The following is a 27,600-nucleotide window of genomic DNA, read 5'->3' as shown; positions in this document are numbered from 1 at the left end:
CTCCAGGTCCACTGAGGCTCAGTCCCCAGAGAGACCCAGATAGAACATGGTCTTTCTGAGCAATGAGGAGAGGCAGCAAAGGGTGAGAGAAGAAAGGCCATCAGGGAAGATCTCTGTGGGGTGAAGAGGAGAGGAGGTCAAAGAGGCAGGGGATGGAGAGGGGCTGGCCCAGGGGAGCTGAGCAGATTGGAACTGAAGTGCCAGAAGAAGGTTCAGTTAAGGAGCTGGTGTCAGGGTGCAAAGAGCTGGGGAGGGAAGGGAGAGACAATGGAGGAAAGAACTTGGGGGATGTCGGGGGTGGGATTCTATGGAATGCTGGCATTGGGATGCCTCAGAGGCAGCCACCCCCTTGTGTGGAGGAGAGAAACAGCCCCAAGAGGGCCACAGGCTGCCCAGGGCCCCCTGGAAGCAGAGGAGCTGGAGGGCACTGCAGGGCAGTGAGGGGAGGGGATGGGAAGACTGAGTGGAGGAGCCCATGAAGGGTCAGGCAAGTGAGAGGAAGGAGGAGGGCCCAAGGATAGAGAGAAGAGGAGGAAGAGGCCAGCGGCCATGGCCGAACCCCACCTCTGCACACCTCCACTGTGGGGCGAGGTCCGGGGGCCGGCTTCTGCTGGAACCCAGGCTTGGCAAGAGGCAGAGCCAGCTTGGGAGACCCATCCAGGCCAGAGGACACCTTTCCTTGCTGGGCTTCCCCAGGGTGAGGAGCTGCTCTTTCTGCACCTGCATCTCCACTTCCCTTCTCATGGGCTCTTCTTGCCTTTCTCCTTGCTTCCTTCCCTCCTTCCCTTCACTCTTTCCTCCCTTTCCCTTCCCACCCCCAACCCCTCCTGTTATATAATACCCCTTACCGACCTGCCAGACACGCCTGCACCTGGTTGTCGGCCTGGGCTTGGGAGGACCAGAACACCTGGGTCCTGAAAATGGCCCGGGGCAAGGGAGACACTTCTGATTCTTGACCCTGATTCTGCTTTCAGAGCCCTTGACAAGCCTCGCCACCCCTGACCTTCATTTCCTGTACCCTCTGAGGCCAGGGATAGAGGGGTCAATCCCAGTTCGTTTCTGAGTCAGGAGCCTCCAGGGGCTCTGTATTCATCACTCTAGCTTATAAAGGGACCTGGCATTTATTTTGATTCTTGTTATGGGTGTGTTCACTTGGATGTCTGATTGCACTGAATGTTTTATGGCAAGGAATGAGCTTACGAATTGAGGAGATATTGTTCTGGGATCTAGAGAGAGCTGAGCCCAGGGCTCTGGATCTGGGGAGGTACCCCGCCTGGGGGGTAGTGAGGGTCTGTCTACAAAGAGCTAGTGTGTGGGGGCTGTGGGCACGCAGGACTGCAACCTTTCTGGATTGTGGAGGATGTTTTATCCTCTCGTGATTCTAGAGCTACCAGAAGCTTTCTGCCATGGCTTCTACGTGCGGCAGAGGGTCTGCACATGTGGTTTTACCCGCAGGGGCAGCACTGCATAGGTGGCTTCTCACATGGGATGATTATTTTGTTTGGGTCTGAGTTAGCTAACCATTATTAATGGTTGGTTGTTTTTTTCTCCCTCTAGAATGCAGGTGTGTGGGAATTGTACAGAAGATTCTTGATCATTTAGTGTTTTGCTGGACCAGTGAATTTCTGGGTCCAGGAGGCACAGAGGGGACCATGTTGGGTGTGGGCAGAAGGTTCCAGGCCTGGGCCTTTGGGTGGTGGCCACTTAGGCCTGTGCATTTTGTGTCTGGCCAGAGGCAGTCTTGCCTTGGGCTTCAGGGGTGTTCCCCACCCTGCCACCCCACAATGTTATCTACCCACAATGTTATCTGTCGTGTAGCTCAGTAGCATTTTCCTGGGGAGGTCAAGAACAGTGGGTCTGGATCACCTGAGGGCAACATAATGGGCCTTGGCTTAGGCCCCCTTCTTCTCCGGAGCCCTTTCGGGAACCCGTCAGAGATTCTAGCTGTGGTTCGGTGTCCTGGGCTCCAATGTGCCTTCCCCCGCGACCCGAGGTGTCGGGTGGCCGGGCCTAGGACGGCTGGCGGGGCGAGAGGCGGGTGGCGCCTCCGGAGCGCAGCGAGGAGGGAAGGGGAGGGACCGGGCGGAGCCCCGCCCCCCCCCCGCCCGCGTCCGCCCCAAGCCCAGCCCGCTGCCCGGAGGGCGGGAGTCAGGGGTCCTGGGAGAGAAATGCCTCCCCAGGGTAATCACTGCCGTCCCCGCCCAATAAAGCATTCATCCTTCACCTCTTCGGCCCAAGAAGTGTCTCTCCATCTGATCCCACACCGTGTAATAAATGCCCTTAGGCTTTTACAGTCCCGCCCCGCATAATAAACTGGCGGCAGTGGGAGAGCCGCGGGGTAGTGAATCCGGGGGAGGCCCGGCCGAGCGGGGGCGCGGGCTGGGGACTGGGGTTGGCGGGGGGCGGCGGGCGGCCCGTGCGCCGCGGCCTCGGGGGCGGGGAGGCGTGCGCCCGTCCCGTCCTGCGCGGTGCCAGCCGCTGCCCTCGCCGCCTGCCAGTCTTTGTGCGCTCTCCGCCATGTTTCCCGGCTGTCTCCTGTCGGGGTCTGCCTCTCCACACTGGGTCTTTGTGTGCAGCTGGCTGCGGCGTGGCCTGTGTGTGGGTGTGGGGTCTGTGGGTGCGTCACTGGGGACGCGTCGGCCACCGGGCCCGGGGCTGCGGGCACCCGCCCGGCCTCTGATCCCTCCTGCCTCGCTGCTCTATGGGGCATGGAGGTGGAGGGCGGCTCGCTTCTCACCTCCTCTCCGGGCTCAGGGTGATGTGCTGTTTGGGTTCCTGGGATGGGAAAGTGAGGAGAAAGGGTCTCATTTTCCGGAGACCTGAGGGGTTTGGGAGGCTCCAGGTAGATGGAGTTTCCTTTGTTGGTGGAGGGACCAAGAGACCCAGTAAGCCACTTCTGCATCTGACTGGGAGGCTCTGGAACCAGGGGTGAAGAGGCCCTAGGCCAGGAGGCAGGGAGTGGTGTGCGTGCAGGAGGGTCAGCATCTCAGCTCCCCTGGCCCTCTTCACCCCCCAAATTTGGACGTGCGGCTTGTGAGTGAGCAGAGGAGGAAGGGAGGACCCTCGGTATTACGGTTACCATGGAAACAGCCGATTTTCTAGAGTGCTGCAGTGTTGGGAGTGGAGAGAAGGTTGCCGGCTGAGGCCTACCCTGCTCATAGTCCTCACGCCCTGCCCTGTCTTGTCCAGGCAGTGACTGCCAGAAGGCGGGGGTGTGGCTCATGCCCTGATCGGATTCTCTGCCCTGATCTTGGGGCCCCATCTTGAGATTTCAGATCTCACCAGGGAGGCCCTCAGAGGGGAAGGATACCTGAGTCGGGAGGGGCAGGGCCCAGCTCCCTCTGTCTGCTGGGGGGGCTTTCCCGCAACTTTGGTGTGGCAGACTTCAGTTAACTGACACCCTGGTGGTTCCTTCTCCCCGCCTTGCCCCCTGGGAGTCATCTTCCCCTCTGGCCCTGCCTGGGGGAGATGGAGAGCTGGGATGACAGCTCCTGCACCCCCCGCCGCCCTGCACCCCCCCACTGGCCCCCTGCTGGCCTCACTGCCTCTCTGGGCCCCAGACGACACACAGCCCCTTCCCTTGTCTTCTTGGCTCCTCCTGGGCCTGTAGAAGGTGCCTCCCTCCAAGGCACTCGGGTCCCCTCTCCTTTTGAAGGCCTAGGAGCTTCCTAGGATAGAAACCCCTGGTCCCATATTGCCCAAACAGGGCTCCTAGTCCCTGAGGTGAGAGACCCCAAGGTGTGTGAGAGGGGTGGCCTTAGTGTTACTCACTCAGCTGCCATTTTGGCGGAGCAGGTTTGCTTCGGAAATACCCCAGACCCTCCCTGACCTGGGACTTTCTAGCCCATCCAGGGCTCTCCCACCCCACAGCCACACTTTTCTCCCAGTCTACTCCAGGCTTTTCCCCTCAGGCCCATCTGTCTCTCTTTTCTCTCTGGGTAAGTCCTCCCCTGAACCCCTCTCCCCCAAGAAGTGTTTTGAGAGGAGTCGTTAGTGGCTAATTATTTAATTAAGCATTTTATGAATCTCATCTGCTGCATTTATGTTCTAAAGAATGCAAGATTGTTGTCTTCCCTTCTCTGAAGGCCCCAGAGCACTAGTCCTCTAGGCCTCCCAGACAGAGCTCCCTTCCCAGCAGCTGGGTGACCGGTCCCCCACCCCCACCACGGCCAGCAGTCTGCCCCCACCCCCCCACCCCCACCTCCAGGGAGCCCAGGCAGCCGCAGGAGGGAGCCAGGCGACTAATGGGGTTTATTTTGGGGCTGAGATCGTTAGGGACCTCACACCCCGCCCCCGGCAGGATGGCAAAGAGGAGACAGAGGGGGAGAGAGGGTGGGGTGGGGGAGGGGTGGGAGAGGGTTCCCTTCACCATCTCTGGCTCCCACCCTCCTGCTTTCTCTCACCTACACCCCTTTCTGTCCCTCTCTGTCCATCTGTCTCTCTGCCTCCTTCCTTCTCTGGCTGTCAATCTCTCCCTCCCCCCACCCCCTTGTCCGTCTCTTCTTTTCTGGGCAGGGCTCCAGGACCCCTTGTTTTGGCACCCAGGCAGCCCCCTAGTTGGGAGTGGAAGCAGGGAGCTCAGGCACACTGGGACCAGGCTTTGCAGGGGCTTGGGAGGGGGTGGGGGGCAGGTGTTGGAGGGGCGCCAGCCTGCAGGCTATGAGTCAGAGCTGAGCACAGCCCCTGCTTCTCCCGCCATCGCCTGGGGCTCCTTTGCCTTGGTGGCTGCTCAGCTCAGCCTGCAGAAGCACACACCTCACACTTGTCACCTGGGCCAGGCCCTCTGGGTCCTGCCTGCCCCTGGTGATCATCTCTGTCCCCTCGCAGCATCTCCCCAGGCCCTCTCTCTCTGTGTCAGTCTCTCTATTACCTCTCTGTTTTGCTGTAATTAAAACTGGAATTCTTGATGAGGCAGCTACATCTGTCTGTGCGCGTGCACAGGCTCCCAGCCGGGCACCCGCCCGCCAACTGTTCCCTAGGATGGCAGGGCCTGGTGGCCGCTGTGGGTCTCACACCTGAAGCCCTGTACCCTAAACCCATTGTCTCAGGGTGCTTGCCACAGCTCCAAGGACCTGCTGACCGCGCCCTCTTGATGTCTTATCTCCTCTCCCTTTCCTTCTCTCTGCAGCCGGAACCACGTACATCTTTGGGAAGGGGGGAGCGCTCATCACCTACACTTGGCCCCCCAATGACCGGCCGAGCACGAGGATGGACCGCCTGGCCGTGGGCTTCAGCACGCACCAGCGGAGCGCCGTGCTGGTGCGGGTCGACAGCGCCTCGGGCCTCGGGGACTACCTGCAGCTGCACATCGTAAGAAGCGGGGCCACCACCCCCGACCCCCCAGCCTTCCTGCCCCAGGTCCACTCGGTCCCTCCTGCCATGGGACCAGCACCTTAAATCTTTCCCTTCTGTGGAGCCCCCAGAATCTCTGTTCCCTGACCCTTGGAGTTTCCTTCTGGCAGTTCTGCTCCTGGGACCCCCGCTCCTACCGGTTATTCACTGAGGCTCCCCAGCTCCGAGCTCTGAGACCATCTGTGTCTCTGACCTTCCTGAATGTAGTCAGGCCCCCCCTCCGGGCTTCCAGGTCATTCTCCCGCAGCCTTCGGGGACGCCTTCTCCTCATGACTGCCCTGGTCTGCTGCCCACTCACTCCGACACCAACTCAGCCACCCACTGCGTCCAGTGCTTTGTCTTGCTCCTCCTTTGGCCTCCCCACCCGGGGACGGCCCACCCTTGCTTCTTTACCTTGCCTTTTGATCCCGTCCCGCCTCTGCCCTGCCCTTGAATATTGTTCCCATGACCTTTGCCCTCGCAGCAGCCACCTTGCCTGGCCTCATGGCCATAGCTACAGCCTTTCTGGCCACAGCCCTGCACATTCCTCCCTGACCTCTTGGCCCAACCCTACATCTCCACCCTGACCTCGCCCCGCTTTTCTGCTTTCCTCCGTGCAGCTCCCCTCCTTGCCCTCTGCTCCCTCCCACTGCCTCCCTCAGGCTGCCTCTCCTCATGGTTTGCATCCTAACCCTAGTCTTGAAGCTGCCCCCTTTCCTCTCCATCTCTGGTCCTGCCCAACACCCTTCCCTAAAAGCTCTAGGTGGCTCTGCTCTGCTTCTGCTCTAAGCCTCTTTCCACTGCCTCTCCCCTGTCTTCACCCCTGGGCCTCTGACCTGCCTCCATTTCCACCTGTGCAGCCCCTTACAGCCACCTCCCTTCCCTGCCCGCACCCCATGTGCTCACCCTGGCTGGTACCCTGAGCTGGGAGGGCTGAACAGGCTGGCCAGGCTCTGTGTGCTGGAGGGATCCGCGTGGGGGACCCTGAGCTTCAGGGGAGCGAGAGGGCAACGGGAGAGGCTTCTCTGGGCTCTGGCCCTTCCTTACAGGACAGCTTTCTAGGCTCCCCGGGATGCATACCCTCCCCCGACACTGACTGGAAGGAGTGAAGGAATGAGGCCTGAGGAGAGATGGCCTGTGGGCAGAGTGGAGCCGAAGGAGAAGTGGCAGCTGATGGGCACCGGGCGGGGGAGGCCAGGCAGCGAAGCGAGCAGGAAAGGGGTGCAGAGGGAGGTGTGGCAGAGAAGGCGGGAAGCTCCGTGAGCAGGTGTCTCCGCCCGCGTGAGAGGCAGTGCGATGGTGCGATGACTGAGTGTGACAGCGTGGGGCTGGTGCGTGTTGATCATGCCAGGAGTGCTTGGGGGGCCGTGGGGGACAGTCTCGTGGCCTCTGACTGGGCGTGTCACTCTATATTTGTACTTCTTGACCACGTGGTGTTTGCTGCTGGTTCAGTCTCCTGACCCTGCGTGGCAGGCGTGACTGTGCTTCTGGATCCTTCGCTGTGAGTGAGGGCAGTCGCCCTCTCATCACATAGTCGTGAGAGGCTGTGTGCCATTCGGAGCAGACGTTTGGGTTCGAGTCCCCGCTCCACCACATCCTTGCCTTGTCTTTGGGGGTCCCCTCATCTCCCGTGCCTCAGTGTCCTCCTCTGCGTAGTGGCATGGGCGCTGTCAGGGAGCTGCCGGGGAGGTTCAAGATGAGGCACATAAAGCTCTTAGGACGTTGCCCAGCCCCTAGGAAGCACCGTGTCTGGTAGTAGCCCGATCGCCTTGAGTGTCCCCCCGGATGAGTTGATCTACAGGTGGTCTGTGTCTGCCTCATTGACGACTTCTGTCTCTGTGCCTGTGGGTTTAGGGGACAGGGTCCCCCCGGTGCTGAGGAGAAGGGGCAGGGGGACAGGGAGTGGGGAGGAGTCTCCTTTTCCCCCTCTCAGCAGTTACCCACCGCCTTCTCAGGGTGCTGTGGTGAAGCACACCCGGCTTCTGCTGGGTTACAGGCCTGGTGCTGTAGAGGGTGGGGCAGGGCGGGGCGGGCTGGCGCTGGGATGGGGAGCCTGGAAAGGGTGGGGGGCCCTGGAGGAAGTGTGGGAGCCGCATGAGGGCTGAGTGGGGCACTCGACGGGCTCAAGCCCCCTGGGGCGGCCCCCAAACCCCCTCCTCCCCCGGTGACACATCAGCTCCCACCGCCGCGTCATTAGCAGCTCTCAGAGAGTGGGGAGGCGGCGGCAAAATAAGAGAAAAGCAATTTGACGTTTCTAATAAAGCGTCGCTCCACTTTGCCAAATTAATTTTGACTCCCATAATTATTTGCTGTAGGAGCGGCCTCGTTCTTCCCGCCGCCGCCTAATGAGGTAATTGGGGAATTAGGAATTAATGACTTTAACAGAAGTGACAACTGACTTCACGTCGGGAGCAGCTCTGGGAACTGCCTCTCCCCCCCCCCCCCGGAGTGCATGGCTCTGAGCTTGGCTGCCTCCTAGGAAACGGGGGTGTCCTGCCTTCCAGCCGCCCTGGACGGCCTCTGCCCGGCTCTCAGACCACTTCCGCTTGTTGACTGCCGTCACCACCCGGCTGAGCCTCGTGGGGACAAACCCTCAGAGGCACCCAAGGGGCTGGCGCTGTTGCATTGCTCACAGTAGTACTGAGGTCTGTTCCCCTCGTGTGAGGAGCCGACCATCACCCCTTCTCCTTGGATGTCATCAGTCTGCAGGTGGTGGGTGGGTGCAGCTTGCTAGTACTCTTTGTTAGGCAAGCCCAGCCTCAGTTTCCCTGCTTTGCTGCATCTTTGAAGAGGTGCTGCCTGTGTGTATGGCTCTGTGTGTGTGTGTGTGTGTGTGTGTGTGTGTGTGTGTGGCTTTCCCAGGTTCTAGGAGGGGAGAAATGGACCCACAGTGAGGAAGGAATAGGGCCTTCTTCAAGTGGACCACAGGTGACACCCTGCTCCCCAACTCTCCCTGCAGACTCCATGCCTACCTCGTCTGAGCCACCTGACCCCTCTTTCAGTGCCACCAAGCCTGTTGACCCTGTTGGATGCAGGAGGTGGCCACTGAATGGCTCCTCATGCCCAGGCTGGACTGGAACAGTCTGTCAGGAAGACTCCAGGAGTGTAGCGTGTTCTGGGAGGATCTGGGTCCCCCTGACTGTGAGGGAATCTGTGCGAGTATCTGTCCCGTGCGGAGGAGGGTGTGGGAACTCAGGAGGCTGAACTCGGGGTACTGCTAGGAAGTGCAGGGGAGTGGAATAGGGGCTCAGGTTTAGGGCCCAGAGGGCCTTGTGCTGGCTTCTTTAGCTGTCTTCGGTCTTGAAGGAAGGTTGGTCTCAGTAGCCTCTCAGATCACCCCCAGCTCCAGCACTCTGAGTTCGTGTCTCCCCAGACTGGTGGGGCAAAGCAGGAGAGGGCACTGGCTTTGGAGTCAGGCCAACTGGGGTTCAAACCTGGGGTTCCTTTCTTATGAGCCATGGAATCTGGGGATATTGTTTACTCTCCCGGGGTCTCAGTTTCCTCCTCAGTGGAACATGGATGCTGTACATTCCTGAGGGTTGCTGTGGGGGTGGAGAGAGCACCTGTGTACAGTACCCACAGAGGGCCTGGCACCACTGATGGCTTCAGTGAGGCTCTGGCACCATGGGCAGAACTCTTCCTGGACTGGCTCCTGGGCAGCCTGTATGGGTTTCCCACGAGGCCCTCTCTGAGGCCTGGGGCTGGGCGAATTGCTCAGACTGACTCTCTGCTCCCCTTCTCAGGCCCAGTCCCCGTCTTTCCTCTTCCTGTCCGTTCCCACCTGCCTGCAGCATCCTCTACCCTCACACCCCCATCTCACCTTTCCTTAATAACCCCAACATGGTTTGTTTCCTGGATCTCTTTTTATACCCAACACCCTCCAAAACACGCAGTCCAGACCCCCTACCTCTGCCCTCTTGACTGTAGAGGGGCTGCCCCCACACTCAGGCCTGACCTACATGGGCTGATGCCCTGGAGACAAAGCTCCCAGGATTTGCCCAGTGCTGAGCATTCAGGGGAGGGGAGGGGAGGCTGGAGCTTGGAGGGGCTGACTTCTGTGGACCCCCCTGTTGGTCGTGCCTTAGGGAAGCCTCTACCCTTGGTGTTCCCACTGGTCCTAGCTTGCTCTTGATCATCCCTGTTTGGGGCCTGCAGGCCCAGTGGCCCTTGCATGGAGTAGGTGCCCCATAAACATTTGTGAACATTTTGACTGAACCTAAAAGCAAGAGGTGAGTGTGGTCAGTTGAAGTGCTCCAGGTCCATGCTCTGCACCTCACAGTGGCTTCTCCAACCTCTCTGAACCTCAGTTGCTCCCTCACTTGCATATGGGGAGGGGGCAAGCCAACCTCCTTGGGCAGGTGAAAGGGTCCAGTGAAGACATGGCTGGGAGAGGTGTGTTGTAAAGCTGTTAAATGCAGCAGAGGTGGACCGGTGGTGGTCACAGGAGGAGTTCTAGCGGGAGTGAATGGTCATTTCCTCCCAACCCCTGATCTCTGCCTCCCTGTCCCCAGGACCAGGGCACCGTCGGGGTGATCTTTAACGTGGGCACGGACGACATTACCATCGACGAGCCCAACGCTATCGTGAGCGACGGCAAATACCACGTGGTGCGCTTCACTCGAAGTGGCGGCAACGCCACCTTGCAGGTGGACAGCTGGCCGGTCAACGAGCGATACCCGGCAGGTAGGCGGCGGGGCGCAGAGGTGTGGCGGGAGGGGTGGGGCAGGGCGGCCAGGGCTGCCTCCAATAGGAGAAATGCCTGCACCAGGGGCGGGGCTAAGTGGCGAGGCTTCCCGCTGCGGGAAAGGTGTGGCTTGTAGGGGCGGGACCAAGGTGGGGCGGGGCTAAAAGGAAAAAAACGGATTTGAAGGGTAGGGGCGGGACTGTGGGAGGTCAGCTCGCAGAGGGTTGGAACAGCTGAGCAAGGAAGGATGCAAGGGCAGGCCCCCATTTGGGGTGGGGGAGGAGAGAAGCGAAGGAAGGTAGAGGTAAGGAGAGTCTGACGTAACAGGGAAGGATGAGCTGAGAAAAGAGGGACAGGTGGAAATGGGGCGGCAGATGCAGAAACCAAAGAGAGAAGATCCAGAAGTAACCCAGAACGGATCTTGGCAAGGAAGCAGGGCTGTTCCCAAGGATAGAACCAAGGCAAGAACCAAGGTCTTTACAGAGAGCAAGTCGAAGGTTCATATTAGGTGAACTAGATAAAGAGAAGTAACCATGGAGACCTGGAGAAAAGGAACCCCAGTGTCTCAAAGAGTAAGGGACATCGTGAAAGGGAGAGAGCGACAAGTGACAACAAGAGCGAAAAATAGGTCAAGTGCCTTCAACAAGGCTTCACCAACAGTCTGCTGGTCTTAGGTCCTGTGCTAAGCCCCGAGGACACAGGGCACAGCCCCTGCTTGCAGGGAGCTCACAGTCGTGGGGGTGGGAAAGCGCAGGGGTGCAAACAGACCTGATTCAACAGTGTGACAGCTGCGGTGGCCGAGGACCCTCCAAGATCTGAGGAGCACAGGGCAAGGACAGGAATGAGGACCTGGAAGACATGAGGAGGCAGAGACTGCGCGAATCTGAGGGAGGCAGAGAAAGAGCCTCAGAGTGAGAGGAAGCAAGGGAGGAGCGATGGAGAGGTGCGGGAATAGTCACTGAGACAGAAGCAGAAACGGAGGCAGCACCCAGCGTGATGCAGGGAGATATTTGGAGCCGCTGTCTCGCAGATGCAGCCAGCAAGAGAAGAGGTGGCCAGAGCCTGGGGAGGGAGGCCAAGAGAGTCCTGGTGCGGGAGACGACAGGGAGGGGAAGTGGAGGTCCTGCAGGAGAACCGCAGACAGCCCGAGACGCGGAGATGCAGGCTGAGTGACCCTGCAGAGTCGCGTGCACAGGGGCCACTGAGGAGCAGAGAGAGCACCTGCAGGCTCAGCCCCGCTCCTCGGCCAAAGTGATGCCCGGAGAAGCCGCCTGTGCTGGCCGAGGGGGCGGAAGGACACGAGAGGCTCACGTGTGCAAACCCTCACAGGCCCACTTACTCTGGGATAAAAAGGCTCAGGTGGGCTTACGGCTCACCGACACGTGGGCTTGTACCCAGACACTCTCAGGCAGCCTCTGAAGACAGAACCCCAAAGCCCCCTAGTAAACACAGAGACTGATACACATACAGGCCAGCCTCAGGCACACAGACACTGGCAGATATTCATGTGGTCAGATAGACACAGGGGAGAAAGCCCTACAGAGGGTGCCAGCTTACACCGAGGCCTGGGCATGCGTGGGGCTACTCAGGCACATAAACGCTCCCATTCCAAGTGCCACAGACACACCAACACCCACAGGCTGGGCTGTGGGCCTCAGACTTCTCTCTTTCCCAGATGCACACACCAGGGCGACCCTTGCAGCCGTGAAGACACCAGCCCTCCCTGGTGGGACAGGGCTGGACTCGGGGAGCATGAAGCGTTATGCCAAGCCAGAGCGCCTTCCCGTGGATCCCAGCGGGGCAGATGCAGGATTAGAAGAGTCACACCCGCCTTCCTCTGCTTGGGATCCCTGGCTGGGGTGGGAGAGACTGTTGGGTGCCTCCTTGACTGCCAGGCAGAGTAACCTGAGGGCCTGGTGCCCTGTAAGGGCAGGTCACCTATGAAAGCGAGCGTCCCCCTGAGCAACACCAGCAGGCCAGAGTAGAGTGTGCATGGCCCAGACTCTTGGGAAACACAGCCACGTGGCCCAGGGCCCCTGAGCCAGCAGGACCTGGCTTTTCATCCTGCATCTGCCGCTGACAAGCTGGGTGACCTTGGACAAGTCATCTAGCGCCTCTGCCTCTCAGTTTTGACCTCTGAAAGTTGGGGATAATATCTGCACCATAGCCATACTGTGAGAGTTCTGTGAGATGACCTAAGTAAAGTGCTAGAATGGCATGGCACAGCAGAGGTGCTGTTGCACTCTTGTTAGAATTGTTGTGTGTGCCAGTGAGGCAGACATACATCTTCCCTCCCTCAGGACACACATACGGACAAGTACATGACCACACAGACACAGACACACACATACACAACTCGCCGGTAGGAGTAGGTGCCTGGATGCCTCCTGCCCTCCTGCCTCTGCCCGAGCGCTCCCTCTCCCTCCCTTCCCCCGCTTGTCTCCCGTCTGGCTGCTACTCTCCTCCTCCAGACTCTTCTGGGGGCCCTCCCAGCCCCAGCCCCAGTGCTGTGCTGCCTCTGACAGAGCCCTTGCCAGCTGCAGCTCGGTGGGGGCCCCCCCGGGCAAGGGCTGGACCTTTGTCTTTGCATCTCCAGTACCCAGCACCAGGAACAGAGAAGACACTCAGGAGATGTTTGTTGAGTGACTCAACAAGTGGATGATCCATTTTTGTGTAAAACACAAGTGACCTGACTCTGTGGGTTCAGAGTCTGTGGAATCTTCGGGAGGGCAGGGTCTCACTGCCTCGTAAGCATCCAGGGAGGCCCCATCCCTGCTGGAGTGAACGCACCATGGGAGCTTCATGGAAGGTGAACACAGGCAGGCCCAGGCCCAGGTCTCGCTGGGCAGGTAGCACGGTTGTGCAGTGAGACATGAGAAGGAAAACACCCCCAGAGTGCATGTTACTGAAGATCGTGTCAGTGGTTTCAATGGGTAGAGTGGCCAGGTACCCAAAGGAAATAACTTCCATTTCCACAGCTACAGTTTGGGGTCACCCACAGCTTTGGGGGAGAGCTCCCAGAACACACAGACACAGACAGACACACAGACAGACAGACACACACATCCTCCTTCCTCCCTGTGAGCAGAGAATACAGTTGTGTATGGATGGGCAGTCAGGATTGAGAGGAGGAAGGTCAGGTTGGGGCTGGGATGGGTCCCCAGGGCTGGAACAGAGAGGGGACCTGAGCGGAGAGGAGTCCGAGGGTCTTGGAGTGAAAATGAGAGAGGGGGATGAGAGCCAGGTGCCACCAGGCGGAGGAGGGCCGTGGGTGCCTGCGGGGAGCCCGGGGATGGGCCAGGGTGACAGAGGAGGCGAGATGCAAGGGTTGGGCGGTGCAGTTGGAGGACATCCAGCGGCCACACTCGGCACTGTGACCAGGATGAGAAGCCCAGAAGTGTCTTCAGTGAGAGCGGTGGGGGCTTGAAGGGGGAAGTGCAGGTGGAAACCAGTGGTGGGGTGGGGTGTGGTGTGGGGTGGGAGGTGAGGGGAAGCTGGGAGTTGATCACAGAATGTAAAGGGAACCGAGGGGACTTCGAGAAGAGTTTTAAATCTCACTGTTAAATGCGTGTGCCGGACCACCCCCTAAATGCCGCATAAACCCCCGCTTAACCCGTCCCTCCCACTTCTAAACCGCCCTCTAAACGCAGTAACCAGCTGGGTCACTAAGGCCTTCCACCCCTAACTTAAACCTGCTAAATGCCCCTCCCCACCCCTCTACCCCATTCTGGGATGGGGAAGAAGTGGGCAGACAGATAAACCTGTTTAACCTCTGACCTTTGACCTTCCAGCTGCCTCTTCTTCCATTCCCCTTTCCTTTTCTTCCTTGTCCCCTCTTTTTCTTCGGGTGGCTCCTGCCCCCAGGATGGGGCTGGCTCTGCCTGGGAGCCTAGGGAGGGGGACCGGAGGGCGGACGAGGGACCGGCATTTCTTCTCCCGCCTTGGGTGGACCTGCCCTCTCTCCGTGGGATGTGGCCGCTTACTCTGAGTCTCCTGAGAAATGCATAATTACTTTTCTAACTCCTTTGGACTTCGCCGCCTGAGAAACCTACTGTCTTTCTAAACTTTTCCAAGGAAACTTTGATAACGAGCGCCTGGCGATTGCTAGACAGAGAATCCCCTACCGGCTTGGTCGAGTAGTTGATGAGTGGCTGCTCGACAAAGGTAATTAACCAGAATTAATTAATTAATTAATTAACTTTAAAAACACTATCTTAAAGGTGCAGAGCTCTCTCTTTCCCCATCCGAGCCTTCCCCATCACCCACCCCCTAGTGAGAGGACGATTGTCCAGCCAGGGTGCTCCCTTCCTCTCTGGGGTCAAGGGTCTGTGGCTTCTAGAGGGATGGTTGGGGCAGGGGTGGGGCTTTTCTAGACGTGGGAGAGCCCGGTCTCTTCCTAAACCTGTGATGGGACTAGGGTCATCGAGGAGATGCTGAATCCCTCCAGGAAGGCTGGGTGAAGTGTAGGTGGGGAGGGGGCTGCCGTGTTGGCTCAGAGGTTTAGTTGAGGGCCAGCTGAGGACCACAGCACGCTGGGCAGCACACGGCTTTAGAAGCAGAGGGTGGTGGTCCTAGGATCCCAAGGAGGGGTAGGAAGACCTCGCAGGGCTCATCTGAGGAGAAAAGGGAGGAGTGGGGGGGCTTCAGATCCTACTGGAAAGATGAAGAGCGTCTGTGAGGCCGCTGTCTCTGGAAGGGGCCCACCTGGGTCTAGAAGATCTCAGACGCAGTGGAGGTTGTGGGGAGACTAGGAGGTGGGGGAGAGGTGGCATCCCAGGAGGATTTCTGTGCCTGCTTAGCTGACGAGGAAGACAGAACAGCTGGCTAAGAGGTGCTGCTGGGTGTGAGGGAGGAGGGAGAAGGCCACTTGTCACCAAGGGAAATTGGGGCCAAGGGCAAAGCCATCCCATTCCCTTTGGAGAGGGGGCGAGCTCTGTACCTCTAAGGCTAAACTCTAGGGGGGAAGTAGCACTGTTAAACCTCCACCTAACCAGCTGATAACTGTGCTTTTAAATGTCCACTGGGGCCTGCCCCAACTAAAACCCCCAATGTCACTTCCAGCCCCCCACACGGCCAGTGGGGACTAAACATGCTGATAACCAGATGTGATAAATCCGTAGCAGGACAAAAAGTTAAAGGGACTGTAACAGACATCGCTAAAACCTACAGCCCCCAGCCGCACTGGGCTGCTCTCTCCAGCGGGGTGAACTTTAACCCTTTGAGGAGTTCATGGTGGGTGGGGCCCCAGGGGCCTAGTTGGCTCACCTATGTAGCTTCCTCCCCGTTACCCACCTCCCTCTTCCAGAATCAGAGAGGCCAAGGGAGCAGCTTGGGCTGAGGCTGGGACAACTTGTGACCCCAAGGGTAGGGAGAGCTGGACAGGCCAGGGAGAGGGGCCTGGGGGGCGGGACTGGTGGTCCGGCTGAAGGAAGAACTCTTGCCGTTGGTTTGGAATCCCAGTCCTGCTTTGCTCCTACAGGGTTGCACCTTCTCTTTAGGCCTCTGGTTCCTCTTCTAGAAAGTGCAGGATTGGGCCACATTCTCTAGTATTTCCCAGAGCGTGGCAGGCATCAGCTCCCTCCTCAGGGAGACAAGGACAGTGATCCCTGCTCAGCCTGCCTCACAAGGGGCGCTGTGAGGATGAGATGAAATGAGGAACAGGAAAGTGTTGGAGAACCAAAGCTGGGCATTCTCAGAGAGAGTACTTTACCGTCAGCACCTAGCATGTGGTAGGTGCTCAGTAAATATTTATTGAGTGAATCCATTTTTCCAGTTCCAAAATGTATCCTGTGAAGCATAAGTCCCATGAGATGCTTCACGATAAAGAGATTTGTGGTTAAAAAAAAAAAGAAGAAAGAGAGAGATGTGGTAAGATGAGCTTGAGAAATTGGAATCCCGTTTCTTCCTCTTGGAGAGGCGTATGAACATTCATTTAAATAAATGCTCTGAGAAGTCGTGCAAGAGAGAAACCTCGTTTAATTATGAAATGTTTGTTTTCCAAACTCATTTGACCACTGTGAACCTTCTCCCCTTTGTTTTTCTCCTAATTCTCACGTGTGGGTGTAAACTGGACACTGATCCTCAAGGCCTCTCTGGGTCTCATGTCTAGCTGCCACTCACTAGCTCTCAGCTTCTGTGGGCTCCGGCTGATGATGGCCCTGCTCCAGGGCTGAGGAAGGTGCTGGGCAGAGGGAGGGCTGGAGGAGGAGGAGAGGCTGAGCAGAGGGCCTGAGCAGACACACCCGTGGCCGATCATTGGCCAGAGGCCAGACAGATGGCAGGGGGCCCCAGAGGTCTGGGTGTTCTGGGGAACCCATGTTTCCAGCAATAGTGTGGGTTTCACAAGTTGGACTGTCCTCAGCCCAGGTTTCAGGCCAGGGCTTATAGGCACCTAACTCTAAACCAGATCTTTAACGAGGCACTAACCAGAGGCTAACAAGGGCTAAGTCAGGCCTTAAACCCCCAGCGCCAGCAGCTGAAGGTCCAGGGGAGCAGGGGGCAACCTAGTACTTCCTCTGCCCGCCTCCCCCCACAAAATAAGCAACATCAAAACCAAAGTTAAATCTAAACTTAAACATAATAAATATCTTTTCTAAAAACCAAACCAAAGCAACAAACTCAGAGGGTTAAACTGACCCCCAGATCCACTAAAACCAAACAGAACAACCAAAGCCCACCCAGGTGGGAATTCTGAGGTGTAACTGCTGAGTGAGGAGCGAGGTTGGAGCTGGAGTGGTTTTTTTGGCTGTCAGCGAGCGAAGCAAGGTCCCTTTAACATTTTCCATCTCTGTGCTTGCACACCCTGGCGGGGAGGAAGGACTCTGCTCTCCAGGGCGTGATCCCCAGGCTGTGGCTGAGCCTCGAGGGGAGGAGGGGAGAGGGGGGCCTGGCCAGAGGTCCAAGGGCCTGGTGGTGGCTGGGAGGATGGAGTGCGGTCCACGTGGCTGCGCCTAGGCTCACGCATGCTGGCCCTCCTCCCACGCACTGTCCACCCAGGCCTCACCTCCATCCCTGCCCTGACACGCACTGACCACGTGGCTTGGCAGTCGCCTTCTCCGTTTCTGCCTTTTTGTCTCCTCTGTCTGCTGCTTCCGAGGGCTCCGTGGCTTGGGGCTGGACACGGGGTGTGGGAAGTTGGGGGGGAAGCAGAGAGGGAAGATGGGGATCCAACTGAAGGGAAAGAAGGGGGCGATGCCCCCAGAGCAAGAGAGGAGGGGGGATGGGAAGGCCAGAGGCATGAGCATGGCGGGGAGAGGGGGGAGCTGGGCCCCCTTTCCTGGCCCGTGTGTGCCCTGGGGCTCCTTCCCCTCCAGGGTCCCTGCTGGCTGGACTGGGCTAGTGGCTGATGAGGACTTTCCCTTTGGTGTCTGCCCCTTCCTCGTTTCTCCCTCCCCACCCAACCCCTACTTGCTGGTTTCCACCTCCACCCCTTTCCCCGCCTTGGACACCCCCCCTCTCCCTCTCCCTTTCTGGTCTCCCCCTGCTGCCTGTCCCCTCTCTGTCTGTCACCCCTGCCCCTCCCCACCCCCCAGGCCGCCAGCTGACCATCTTCAACAGCCAGGCTGCCATCAAGATCGGGGGCCGGGATCAGGGCCGCCCCTTCCAGGGCCAGGTGTCCGGCCTCTACTACAACGGGCTCAAGGTGCTGGCGCTGGCCGCCGAGAGCGACCCCAACGTGCGGACCGAGGGCCACCTGCGCCTGGTGGGGGAGGGGCCGTCCGTGCTGCTCAGCGCGGAGACCACGGCCACCACCCTGCTGGCCGACATGGCCACCACCATCATGGAGACCACCACCACCATGGCGACCACCACCACGCGCCGGGGCCGCTCCCCCACGCTGAGGGACAGCACCGCCCAGGTGAGGGCCCCCACGGGTGGGCGAGGGCTGCGGGTTCGCGCGGGGGAGGGGCTGATGTCCGCCTAGCAGCCCCGGCGCCCGGGAGCTCTGAGGGGACGGCAGTCTAGGTGGACCCGGCAAGGTCTCCTTTCTTGAAGCACTTGTCACCCTGGGAACCAGGGATGTCATAGATGTAGAGGTGACCACTCTTTCTAGGGGGACCATTCCCAGACGGGGGGGGAAGTTGGGGACCCTAGCTAGACGGGGGAAGACCACCCCCCACCTATGAGAGAGGCGCTGCTATGGGGGAGAGCAGAGCTGGGAAGGAAGGCTTCCTGGAGGAGGCATCCCAGGCCTCTGCTTGATGCTTCTACCTGGGGAGATGGGTGAAGCCCCAGAGAGACCAAATTGGGCTGTGGGATGGAATGACCCCTGCTACCTGCCTAGTAATGAAGGCCATCTCGGTGTTGTGTGGGCATCGAAGGGGAGACAGAGGGAGCCAGGGTGGCACCGCTCTGGGCAGGGCACAGAGGCGACAGCGCTGGAGGGGTCAGCGGCTCACCCAGCAGTGGCAGCCCTTCTCCAGAGGCTGGTGGAGGCCGGAGCAGCCTCTCCTGATTGCCGGTGTCCTTGTAGTGGGATTGCCGGCTCGCTCCAGTCACAAGCCCTGTCTGTGTGGCCTTGAGTAGGCACCGCCGTGTAGCAGGCCTCAATGTCCTCTGTACCTGTGGGTCAGAGCCCGGCAGGTGCAGACAGTCCCCTGGTGCTCCACCTCCCTCCCCCGGCCTGCCCCGCCTGCTATACTCTCCCGGGTCCGGTTTGAGTTTATCGCCTCTTACACCCAGGGGAGCACCCGAGGGGGCTGTATCTGAGAATGAGGCTCTGCTGGGACAGGAGAGGCCTGACTTTCCTGGTGGCCAAAGCTGATTGAGCATATGTGACTCACTAAGGCAACCCGGGTGCAGCTGAGTTTTCTAGCTGTTGCTGTGGCTTGAGGGTGGGGGCTTGCACCTGGCACACTGGATCTTGCTTAGGGACCCTGCTCCCTGCCCAAGCCACTCCTGTTCCCCATCGCCCATGGCTGCGGGCCTCTGGGCCTGGCGGGACCTCTGTCGTCCCGGGTGAGGGAGGGGCTGGGTCAGTCACGGGGGCAGGTCCTACCTCCACCACCAGCCTGCCTTCCGATTCTGTAAATGAGGGCTGGCCTCTCTTAGCTCCCTTCCCCTCATCCCTGCCAGTCTGTGCAGGAGGGGCCTGGATCTGGTTGACGGCTTTGTCCAGGGAAGAGAGTCAAGCCTGAACCCCTTCCCTTCTGCCAAGAAAATTGAGGGGACCCGAATGCCAGGCCTTACCCCAGGGAGCAGGGAGCCCTGGGAAAAAGGCGTGGCTCTACCCAAGGTTGGGCACTGGCTATGCCCAGTGCCTGATGGCAAGAAGGGCATCCAGTCTCAGTGTGAGGTGATGGGCAGACCATCTAGGCAGGAGAGAGGGGTGGGGCTCTAGGGGTCACAGCTGTGTGGTGGAGCCTGCAGGCTGGCAGAGAAGCAGAAGTAGTCTTCCAGTCCCCACCTTGCCCTTTGGTGAGGGCTGCAGAGTCCTGAGATCAGGGGCTGGGGAAGAAGCAGGATGTGATGGTTCACCCCTTACCCAGCCCAGACTCCTCCCATCTTTGGCCTTTGACCTGGCCTTCTCCCTCCACCTGAAGTCTTTAATTCCCTTCCTGCTTGGAGTCTGGGTTTCCCTCCTTGGGTTTCTTCCCTGTCACCCCCTGTGTATCCCCCCTCCCCTTACACTCACTCATCTTGGGGATTCTCTTTCTTTGCAATCAGGAGGAGAGAAAATGCTGACAAAGTCGACTCCTGTTGTCATGGCAACCACAGCCCTAATTATTATTGTGTGCAGCCTGGTTCCCGGGCTCCAGGAAGGGGGTTGGAAGAGAGATAAGAATGGTGGGGTGGTGAGGCTGGAACTGAGAAACCCCCCAGGTCCTGCTCTGCCCATGCTAGCCTCCAGAGGCCCCCATGTCTCACCTCCCTGCTGCCCCTGGACCCCCTTGCTCTGGTCTTGTAGTCACAGGTCTGGCTTGAGTCCCCTCAGCTTCCCAGAAATAAAAGGCACAACATGTGCTATTTCATTGATCCCCAGGAGCGCGGAAGCTGCTGCAGGGCAGGGCTGTTCAGTCTTGCTTTGCATGGGGATGTGGAGGCACCTGGGTCACCCAGCAAACTATGAGAGAGCTGAGGTGTGGACCAGGGTGTGTGTCTCTGCCCAGGGCCCATCCTCCATCCTGTCCCACAACTCAGGAGGTGGCCGTGGGGCCTGCTGACTCGCCCTGGAATCCTCCTCTTTCCCCCAACCCTCCTCTTGCCCCCCAGAACACAGATGACCTCCTGGTGGCCTCGGCCGAGTGCCCGAGCGATGACGAGGACCTGGAGGAGTGTGAGCCCAGTACTGGTGAGTGCCTTTCCCCCCTCCCCTGCCCCGGGCCCACTGCGACGCTGAGGGGAGGGGGGCGACTGTCCCTGCCCCCAGCCCAAGCGCCCCCCAGAGGCCTCTGCCAGGCCTTAACTTTTCCTGATAGCTTCCTCTCCCTTCCTGCCATTGCCACCAGGCCCCATGAGTACTCCCTGGTTAGGCAGTTTTTGGCCTTTTGGTGCCTCAGCCCTCAGAGGTAGTGAGGTCCTTAGCTTGGGGTCCTAAGATTGAGGGCCAAGGGATGCCAGGAGGGAAAGAGGGAGAATTTACCCTAGAAAGATGAGTAACTTCAGGTCCCATGAGCCCTTATGGTGTGTTGGGGGATGGAGTATGGGGATGGGGAATGCAGGCCTAGGAACTACAATTCCCATCAGCTCTTGGGTTCAGAACTGCAATTCCCATCAGTCCTTGAGGTCTAGGGTTCTCTTGGTCACTGAAAGAGAAGGTCTCTGCTGGCTCCTGCACCTTCCTCACTCCCAGTCTCAGGGAGGTGACCAGACGATCCCGGGGCTTCCTGGCCAAGCTGGGGCAGTTAGGTGGGAGGTGCCCCAGCCAGGCATTAGGTCCCCAGGGAGACTGGGCCTGGGGAGCTGCTCTGGGAGGAGAGCAGAGCTGGGAGGGAAGGCTTCCTGGAGGAGGCATTCCAGGCCTCTGCTTTATGCTTCTAGCTGGAGAGAAGGGTGCAGCCCCACAGAGAGAGACAAGATTGGCAAAGCAGGGGTGGGCCTTGGGTGCCAGCTGAGAAGTATGGGGTGTGGAGCCGCACAGTGGGTGCATGCGCGCAGGTGGGTGGCAGCTGGGAGGAACTGAGGCCAGCAGCGGGAATGGAAGGAGACTGAACGTGGCCACGTTTCCCCTGGGAGCACATGGGCCTTGGTGGTGGCCTGGATGAGCCCCCGGGGGCCTCATCTCTTGCTTGGGTTTTGCAGAGACTTCTCCCCATTACTTTGCAATGCTTGACGGCTGGGCTGTTGGTACTGGAAGCTGGAGGTTGGGGCAGGTGCCTGCAGGGTCAGGGGAGGGGGTGAAGGGGTCAGCTGAGGGGTGGGCAGTGTGACCTGGCAGAGCCTGTGAATCTGGCCTGAGGGATAGCCTGGGGGTCTGCCAGCCACAGGAGAGCCACTCAAGCTAAGGGTGGGCTGCAGTGGGCATGGAAGGAGACTGAATGTGGCCATTCAGTGGAAGGAGTGGAGGCAGAGCCAGAAGACCCTGGAGCCTTGGGGCAGAGACCAAGGGTGAGGGATTTCTGGGGCGCAGGCCACCAGGTCCAGAGGCTGATGCCTGACCGCCCTGTGTCCCTCAGTAGGCTAGAGTGAGGGGGTTGTTCTGGCAGTCTTGGGCTCTGAGGGACTTTGGGAAGCCTCTGCTTACTGGGCTGGAAAGGGCTTCACACCCACAGCCGGAACAGTGCTTTCTGGACAGATGCCCTCCATATGGGAAGCTCTTCTTTGGGGGGCTCCCCCGTCTCCCTGATGATCTTGGCTCAGGGATGCACCCTCACACCCACTGTTGCTTTGGGAGGCTCTGGGACTCTGGCACCTTTGACATAGCACCCTCCTCGCACCCTGCTTTTCCCCAGACTAGTCACTGAAGGGGTTTCCTGTAGGTGGACACAGAACTTCTAGCTCAGGCCTGCAGGAGGGGCTGCGCTGCAGGGTCCCATGGGAGCCCCGGAATGGGACTCTGGGGAAAAGGCTGTGTGGTCACGAGAAAAAGGCACTGCTTGGCCCCACCGCACATATTTGCACACTTGGGGATGTGAACTGCCGGGGTGGGTGGAGAAGTCTCTGCTTCCCCCGGGCCCTGCAGATGGCCGTCCTACAGCGACAGACAGGGCCATCCCGGGGCCATGCACTGTCCACTAGGGCTCGGGCCTCCCAACCCCACCCAGGATCTCGTCAGGGGCCTGGCTGTGACGCTGAGTGTGTGTGCAGGTGGCCAGGCACTGTTAGGCTGTGTTGGGACCAGAGATTGAGGCAGAGCTGAAGTGGGCAGGCCAGTTGCCTTCCTTCCATCAAAGTGTCAAGTCTGTGAGGGGACTATGGAGGGCGGAGGAGGAGTGGAGGCTGGGGGATGGGGAGAGGCTGGTGGGCCAGCATTTAAAAATAAGAGGGTGGGTGGGCAGAGGGCATGCTGAGTGTCCAGAAAAAACCCACGGAACCCACCTTGAGATGTGCATCGCACATATTTGCACCTCCACATTCACGCTGCTCTGAAATGTTTAAATTGGATTTTTATCTCGATGGGAGGCCAGACAAGGGCCAAGATGACTCTAGGGTCCCTAGACCATGACACCTCCCACCTGGAGGGGGAGGGGCTCGGGCCAGAACCCCTCTTGTGCCCCCAGTGCAGAGGCTTTTTCTTCAGCAGACAGCAGGCCTCCTTGGTCTCCAAGGTCATTGTCAGAGATGGAAGCAGCCTGGCTAGAGACAGCAGCTACTCAGGGGCTGGCCCCAGGCTCTTTGCACCTCTCTCACCTGCCAGATCCTCCTCCCTGGGCTCCAGGTGTGAAGCCTCAGGTCATCCCTGATGTGTTCCTCACCTTTTATTGACTTGGGCCCCTCCACAGAGCCCAGACCCCACTCTCCCTCTCCAGGCACCCCAGCTTGGAGAACCCATCATCTGACAGTTACTTTAGTGAAGGTGCCGCCCAGCCAAAGAAGGGCGTTGTGTTGATGGACGCAGTGTTCAGATTCTTTCTAGTGGGCGTGCCTTTAGGAAGCCATGTCCTGCCTAGCAGGCACTGTGACCCACCACCCCCACTGTCTTAGCCAGCCTGACCCACACCCTGTGTTACAGGCCTGGCCATAGGGATCTTGCCCCTGAGACACACGGAAGGGCATGCACAGGCTCAGACCCACAGAGGGACCCAGCTACACGCACACACGTGTCTGACCAGAGGCACGCTCACATCCTGGTACACACGTTTATAGACCTACTGGCAAGCTCATTCATGTCCACTTCCACAGGTCCACATATGTTCAGACCTAAAGGGCACATGCCATTTGTGCCCAGGCTAAAAGAGGCATGCATGTGCTTAGATCTAAAAAGGCATGCTTGTATGCAGAGCCCCAGAAGTCTGGCACACACAGACCACCCCCCACAGATGTACACAGTTTCACAGAAGCACACATGTGTTCAGAGCCCCAGTCCTGCATGTGTGTGCTTAGGGCTCCACACCTAGATGCGGGCTCACAGGTGTCTGCCTGCTCAGACTCACAGCTTTCACACTCACACATGAGCCCAACTGCACGAGGGTGCCATGCGGCATGTCTTTAACCCACCAAGGCAGCCGTGGGTGCTCAGAGCTGCACATCCGTGCACTCACAGCCCCACCGAGGCGTGCATGTGCGTATCTATTGAGGGGTAGACCAGATGTTCAGAATCACATGCTCAGAAGCACTTGCATATTTTAGATGCTCAAGAGACACATATGCCCGTGTGCTCAGACCCTTAAGGCCCATGCGTATGCGAACCTGAGACTCTCAGAATTCCACATCCACCCTCGGCTCAGAGAGGCACACACACGTATACAAATCCACCTGTGTCACAGACACGCTCACACATGTGCTCAGGTCACAGAGTCCTCTGTGTGAGCTCTGACTTGCAGATGCTCACAGATGTGTGTGTGCATGTTCTGAGCAGGCACACAGACCACGTGAGCAAGCTTTCCGAGGTGTAGGCGCGTGTGTGCACACACAGGCATGTGAATTCAGGGATGCCCACGTCTGCCCCCGGCTCACAGAGGCGCACGAGTGTCACAGCTCCACACACGCACACACTTGGGCTCAGACCTGTCGCACATCTGTTCATGATCACTAAGATGCACACATCCTCAAAGGCATGTCCTCGTGTACCAAGTGTGTGCTCATATGAGACCCCTGAACGTGTGTGTGTGCACATCCTCAGGCAGGCTGTGTGTGCACAGACCCAGCGGTCCACGCACAGACACACATTTCTTCAGCCCCACAGACCTGCACCCCTCCCCCACCAACCGGGAGAGGAGCTCCTCAAGGCCCATCTCAGCTCATTCTCACTTGTGGGCCCTTGAGCTCGGACACACACATGTGCTCAGACCCCTCAAGACATGCATACGTGTACTCAGTCCCACAGTGGTGTACACACAACGTGCACACACACACAGTCAGGTCAACACTGACCCACGTGGGAGCTCACAGCTGCTCATACACTTACTCATACACTCAGAGATACACGTGCAGCTACACATAGAAGGACACCTACATATCCGTGGACCCTCTGGCCAATCACACATCTTCAGATGCAGTGCAGTGCCTGCCTCCCTGTTCACCATGTGAGCACACAGACCACAGGGGCCCGCACATACGTGTGTACTCAGCCTCGCATAAACCCCCATGTTCAGACCCAGAGAAGCCGCCTCATGCACGTAGCCCACATGTGTGCAGCCCTTCCAAGGCTCTGCTCCCGTGCACACATACACAGGGCCTCAGAGGTGTGCACACGTACACAGGGCCTCAGAGGTGTGCACACGCACATGGGGCCTCAGAGGCGTGCGCACACACACGGGGCCTCAGAGGCAAACACACATACATGTGGGCCTCAGAGGCGTACACATGCCTAATTCCACAGGCATTGACCCATTTGCTCAGACCCACACATCTAGCTCAGAATCAGAGGCACAGATGTGTTCAGATTCTAGCCTGTCTTAAGATAACACTAGTTGTTACAACAAACAAGCTCTCAACACCATGGTTTAACACATAGAAATTGACTTCTCATTCACGTAAACACTGTTCCTGATGGGTGAGCAGCTCTTTTCCAAGCGCTAATTCAGAGTCAGTCTCTGTCCACCTTGAAGTTGCACCGTGACTTCCCTAGTTGTGGTGGAAGGGGATGAATGGGGAGGGGCATAAGGGGAGGGTTTATGGGCCAGGCCTGGGAGGGAGAGGGGCACGTGGGCCCTGCTGATGCTGCCCTCCAGAGCACTGTCCCCGTGGCACAGCCTAGCTTCCAGGCAGGTTGGGAGGCATGGCCCTGCTGTGCTCACAGGAGGAAGCAAAAACAGATTTGGTGACCAGCTAGCCATTTATCTGCAACAGTCTGGGCTTTGGGTCACAAACGATGCATTCCACTCTCTCCCACCTACTGAACACATCCACCCCTCCCCAAGGGAGACACCCAAAGCCCCCCTCCCTGCAACCTGATTAGAACAGTCTTCTGAGAGGGGAGGATGTCTGCAAGATGGACCCTCTCTGTAGGGTCCAGACTTAGCTCCTGGGTACCCATATGTGGTCTGGATACCCATTAACTAAAAGGATAATTGATCTCATTGCCCACACACCCAGGACACCAGAGACAACCACCACCATAAAACCCTGCATCCAAAGGGAAGGATGGAGGGCACAGCAGCTTGTAGTTCCTAGTACTGGGAGATCCAGCCAGCAGGCAGCTCGGGGCTCTGCCCTCAGTCGTGGGGACGTTTCCCCCTGAAACCTGCTCTGCTGTCTGGAGGAACTTTCGCCTCCTTGGTCTGGGGCCCTGGTGCTGTCCTCTGGCAGGTCCCTCCCAGTCCTTTATCCTTCATGGCCATCTCTGGGTGGGTGTTGTGAAAGTATCCTCCTTGGAGGCCCCACAGCCTTGACAGTCCACTTCCTGTGCATATTTGGGGGCCCAAAGGTGGTTCTGAGGCTCAAACAGTCAACGGACCCACACTCAGACTTCTCTCCTAGGCATCATTCTCAAGCCTGTTTATTTCCTTGTTTCTCTGTCTTCTCTCTTAATTTAGCGGTGACTATCTTGAGGGCTTTGGGAACAATTGGTGGGGAACCACATCCTTAGTCTGATCCTAGAAGCCAGGCTGAACCCCTGTTATTCAGGCGAAAGTGTCACTGGGCCACTGTCCCTGAAAGCCGTCTCCAGTCTTCTCTCTCAAGATTTGGGGTTGGGGGGCAGCGGCTCTTCTGACATTTGCAGGCCTCATATTCTGGGCTCTCTCTGGTCCCTTCATCTCTGTTGAGAACCCACCAGTTCTTGTCTAACATTGTCTCTTTTTTGTAACACGTTACTAAATGCAGGAGGTGAAAGCCGGCCCTGCCATCCTGACTTTCTGAGCACTTTCCCTTAGTGCCTCAGCCTCAGCAGGTGCAGGCGGGTCCTAATCCAAGATGCCAGCTGTCCTGCGGCTGCGTTATGTGGTCCTGCATCTTTCCAGCCTCCAAATCCATCTCCTTGGATTGTTACCTGAGGGCCACAGGTTTTTGTTAATGTGACACCCACCTGGGGCTGTGTCTGTACTAGTGAAGGTAATGTGTGTTTTTGTAGCAGATAACCCCTGAATCTGAGTGGGTCCTTCAAGGGAAGTTTCTCACTCAGGGGAAGCCTTACCTGGGTGACTAGCAGGAGTGCTCGGGGAACCCAGGGTCCTCCAACCTGTGGCTCCTCCATTTCAACACGAGGTTGGCAAGGTCACTGGAAGGAGGAGAAAGAGTGCAGAGCCTGGCACCCTGGAGCGTTTATGGGCCAGTACTAGCATTGCCCACTGCTCCCTCCTATGGCCACACCTACTTGCAAGGGCTGCTGGGAAATGTAGTCTCACTGCCCAAGGGAAGGAGGTGGTCAGAGGCACACTGCATGTGCTCAGACCCTCAGTGGTAGGCTCGCATCTCCTCAGGAACACTTTCATGCATTCACATGGGCACACATGAGTTCAGACCACCACGCAAAAACCAGGTACAGAGGCCAGACTCACTCACATGCTCGAACGTCCGCTAAGACTAGCTGCCATGTGGGCTCATGTGCCCAGATCCATCAAGGTTCATGTTTGCACACACATGCACACACATGCTTAGAGACACATGCCCAGGTGCCCAGAAACAGACCCCTCAAAGGGGTGGGTGCACGTGTGTGCACACAGGATGCGTGTCACTGTCTCAGGCCTTGACTCCACCTTGGCCCTTGTGTGCCCTTGCTGTGCGGGGATTTCGGGTGGGGAGGGGCGGCACCCTTCAGGCCACTGCACACAGTTGCACAGATTGTTCTCTGCTGGAACAGGTGAGTAAGGCCTGAAATCTCGCCAATGCTCTGCTTGCCAAGCCGTGTCCTGGACCCTGGAGCGGGGCTGTGTCCACCAGCAAGACAGGATGCCTTTTTCCAATTTTGCACAAAGATACAATCTGCCAAACTGTACGCCTGCAGGGCTGTGGCCACACTGAAGGTCTGCCGTTTTTCTAATCCCCATTAAATGCTGGACTAGTGGCCTTCTTACAGTCACAGTCTGGACAGGGCACCCAGGGTT

At 58.4% G+C, this 27,600-nt stretch overlaps 1 protein-coding gene across 16 annotated transcripts in view; it reads left to right on the top strand.

Moving 5' to 3' along the window:
* NRXN2 (neurexin 2) overlaps positions 1-27,600 on the top strand; it is a 100,310-nt gene that overhangs the window by 66,093 nt on the left and 6,617 nt on the right. For 9 of the 16 annotated variants that reach the window (XM_042238084.1, XM_042238083.1, XM_042238082.1 and 6 more), the window contains 4 exons: positions 5,129-5,310; positions 9,843-10,014; positions 17,548-17,873; positions 20,228-20,306. In XM_042238084.1, coding sequence (XP_042094018.1) covers positions 5,129-5,310; positions 9,843-10,014; positions 17,548-17,873; positions 20,228-20,306 — 759 coding nt within the window. Of the gene's footprint in view, positions 1-5,128; positions 5,311-9,842; positions 10,015-14,089; positions 14,180-17,547; positions 17,874-20,227; positions 20,307-27,600 lie in introns of all 16 variants that reach the window. The other 7 variants (XM_027959312.2, XM_042238079.1, XM_042238081.1 and 4 more) reach the window with 1 other exon arrangement.

The sequence above is a fragment of the Ovis aries genome, chromosome 21 (assembly GCF_016772045.2).
Source record: "Ovis aries strain OAR_USU_Benz2616 breed Rambouillet chromosome 21, ARS-UI_Ramb_v3.0, whole genome shotgun sequence".
Classification (NCBI taxonomy): Eukaryota; Metazoa; Chordata; class Mammalia; order Artiodactyla; family Bovidae; genus Ovis; species Ovis aries.
Note: the sequence above shows the minus strand (reverse complement) of the source record. Positions and strands in the feature narration are given on the sequence as shown.